The sequence below is a fragment of the Tupaia chinensis genome, unplaced genomic scaffold, assembly GCF_000334495.1.
Source record: "Tupaia chinensis unplaced genomic scaffold, TupChi_1.0 Scaffold147500_2, whole genome shotgun sequence".
In the NCBI taxonomy this organism is placed as follows: domain Eukaryota; kingdom Metazoa; phylum Chordata; class Mammalia; order Scandentia; family Tupaiidae; genus Tupaia; species Tupaia belangeri.
In genome coordinates, this window is record NW_006207352.1 from 493,103 (window position 1) to 495,762 (window position 2,660).

General features: G+C 47.6%; 1 protein-coding gene across 4 annotated transcripts in view; it reads left to right on the plus strand.

Moving 5' to 3' along the window:
- Positions 1 to 2,660, plus strand: part of KBTBD12 (kelch repeat and BTB domain containing 12) — a 28,363-nt gene that overhangs the window by 5,157 nt on the left and 20,546 nt on the right. For 3 of the 4 annotated variants that reach the window (XM_027768806.1, XM_006169810.3, XM_027768807.1), the window contains one exon: positions 241 to 511. In XM_027768806.1, coding sequence (XP_027624607.1) covers positions 241 to 511 — 271 coding nt within the window. The remainder of the gene's footprint in view (positions 1 to 240; positions 512 to 2,660) is intronic. The other variant, XM_006169813.3, reaches the window with a different exon arrangement.

Sequence of the window (2,660 nt, forward strand, 5' to 3'; positions counted from 1 at the left end):
GGGGGGAGGGAAAGCTATTCCTAGATAATTTCACTTTTTCTACATACTGTCTTCCCTAAAGTCTTCAGTTACGCTTGGCTAATCATTTTAAACACAGCCTGTCTTGGTCATCAGTCCTTTGAATACGTGTGCCATTATCTTGTGTTAATGTTTTCCCTCTCCAGTTAGAGCCAGGAAAGGCGCTCCAGGGCGGATTGCTGTCTCGCGAACTGTGACCTCGTGCTCTCTCTCACTTCACAGGTATCATGACAGAGGAGCCCGGTTTTGGGAAAAGCTGTGTGCAACTGAGTTCCGAGAGCTCTACGCTCTGGGCAGCATCCATGACGACCTGTATGTTGTAGGAGGACAGATGAAGGTTAAAAGCCAGTATCTCGTAACAAACTGTGTTGATAAGTACTCAGTAGAGCAGGACCGTTGGCGAAGGGTGTCCCCTCTGCCCCTGCAGCTGGCCTCCCACGCTGTGGTGACGGTGAACAACAGGCTCTACGTGATCGGAGGCTGGACCCCGCAGGTTCGGACCTGCCCTGTGCTCCTGGCTGGCATGGCTTTGCTGAGCCTGGCTGCCACATTGCAAAACGTCCCTGCTGAGCACTGAGAAAGGGTGGCTTACGTTTTTGTAAGATGCTTTTCTGTTTTGTGGAACGTAAAGGTTCAAGCCGTTAAAGCAGTCTAGGAGCGTTTTGAAGTGTGTGCTCACAGACGGGACGTCGTCAGGGTTCACCTGGGAGAAGGGATCGTGGCATGGCCATGACTTCTCACTTCCTGTCTCTCTGGCGAGGGCATACACCCTACAGCAAAAATCTCTCTCTTAGAAAAAAAGAAAGAACGAAATTGGCCTCACTAGTCCATTGGCTGACCTCGTCACATAAAGTCAATCCAGATCTGCTACATGATAAAATCCGTACTTTTGCATCCATTTCTTAAACTGGGGTTTTGTCACTTATGCTCGGTATACTGAAATACATGGGCAGAGGGAAAACCTGGTCTCGAGTTTAACACACAACACATTGTAAAGGTCCTGCTATATATCAGACGGCTAGTGGCTGACACCTGGCTGATTATTCGGAAGTAAACGTTTTCAGAGCTATCTATTTTTGTGGTTAAGCTCAAAGACAATATATAAGCTTTTTCTCTTTTTTTTTTTCAGTAGAGATTAAATACTTAAATTAGGAAAATTAAAACCACAAAGTCAATATAGTTAGTATTGTTACGGTCTTCGTTCTAGTCACGGCCTTAGAGTCTTCGTTCTAGTCACGGCCTTAGTTATAGTATCTGAACACGTCACACGTGAGCACATACTGCATGACAAAGGCTTTGCTGATCTGACCGATGACCTAACACAGGCACTGAGCTGTGAGATCTCATGGGCTTGTCAGTGCACCCCACTGAGCCGGGCCCTTGGCGTACAAAAGTAGTTCACTGAGACGCATTGCATGTGCCTTGCCACGAGGGTGGCAGGCATTTCTCTGTTGAGTGCTTTGTCCAGAAAAGACAAAGTCCCAGATGCATTGTCAGAGTCACTTCATCTCAGGACTGTGACCAGGAGAAGCCACTTACACACCTGTGTGAGAACAGAGTTGCTCAGTTTGTACTGTCTCTAGTTACGAAAAGTACACACGTGGGGGCCAGCAGGTGGCATGGTGCTTAAGGCCTTGGATTCGCACATGGCCAGCCACGGTTTGACTCCTGGACCCAGCAGCTTGAAAATTACCCAGGGCACATCTGTGCACAGAGTCCTGAGAGGAGAGTGGAGAGGGCGGGAGTGCTGTGTGGCTGTCTCCCACAGACTGATTCCCCACTCTCTCTCGCTCTCTGGTAAGCGCACTTGCCCTATGGCAAAAACCTTAAAAGAAAATGTATTAAGTACATAAAAACAGCTGCAGATCATTGATATTAATTCATATCTCTTGAAAATTTGATCCAAGCCATTTCTTTATAGGATACAGTTATGAAAATACTCAAATTGGGACCAGCAGATGGCATAATGGTTATGTAGCTAGACTCCTACGTAGTTGACTGTGGTTCAGTTTCCAGACCCGGTAGCTAAAGACTCACGCTGGGGGCCAGCAGGTGGTGTGGTGGTTAAGGGCTCTGGCCTCCCACATGGCCAACCGTAGTTCAAGTCCCAGACCTGGTGGCTTGCTTTTTCACTTTCTCTCTTTGTCTCTCATCCTGCCTCTCTCTGGCCAAACTTAGATAAATAGATAAAGTTAAATAATTATTTGAAAAAAAAAAAGAAAAGGATGCTGGGCTTGTGTGTGTCCCCAAATCTGGAGAGAATGAAGGGGAGAGAGGATTGCAGCATACCCATCCCTCCTGGAGCGTGATCTCCTGCTTTCTGTCTCTCTGTCTCTCTGTCTCTCCAGTGAGTGCATGCGCCCTATACCAAAAATCTCTCTTAAAAAAAGAAAACTTGGGAACCAGCAGTTAGCGTAATGGCTATGTTGCTGGATTCCCACATAGTCGACCGTGGTTCGCGTCCTGGACCAGGTGGCTTAGAACTCACGCCGGGCACGTGAGGAGAATGGAGGAGAAGGGATTGCGGCGTGACCATCCTCCCTGGGGGGTGATTTCTCGCTTTCTGTCTCTATGTCTGTCTCTGTCTCTCTGGAGAGCGCACGCACCCTATAGTGAAAAACCTCTCCAAAAAAAAAAAAAAA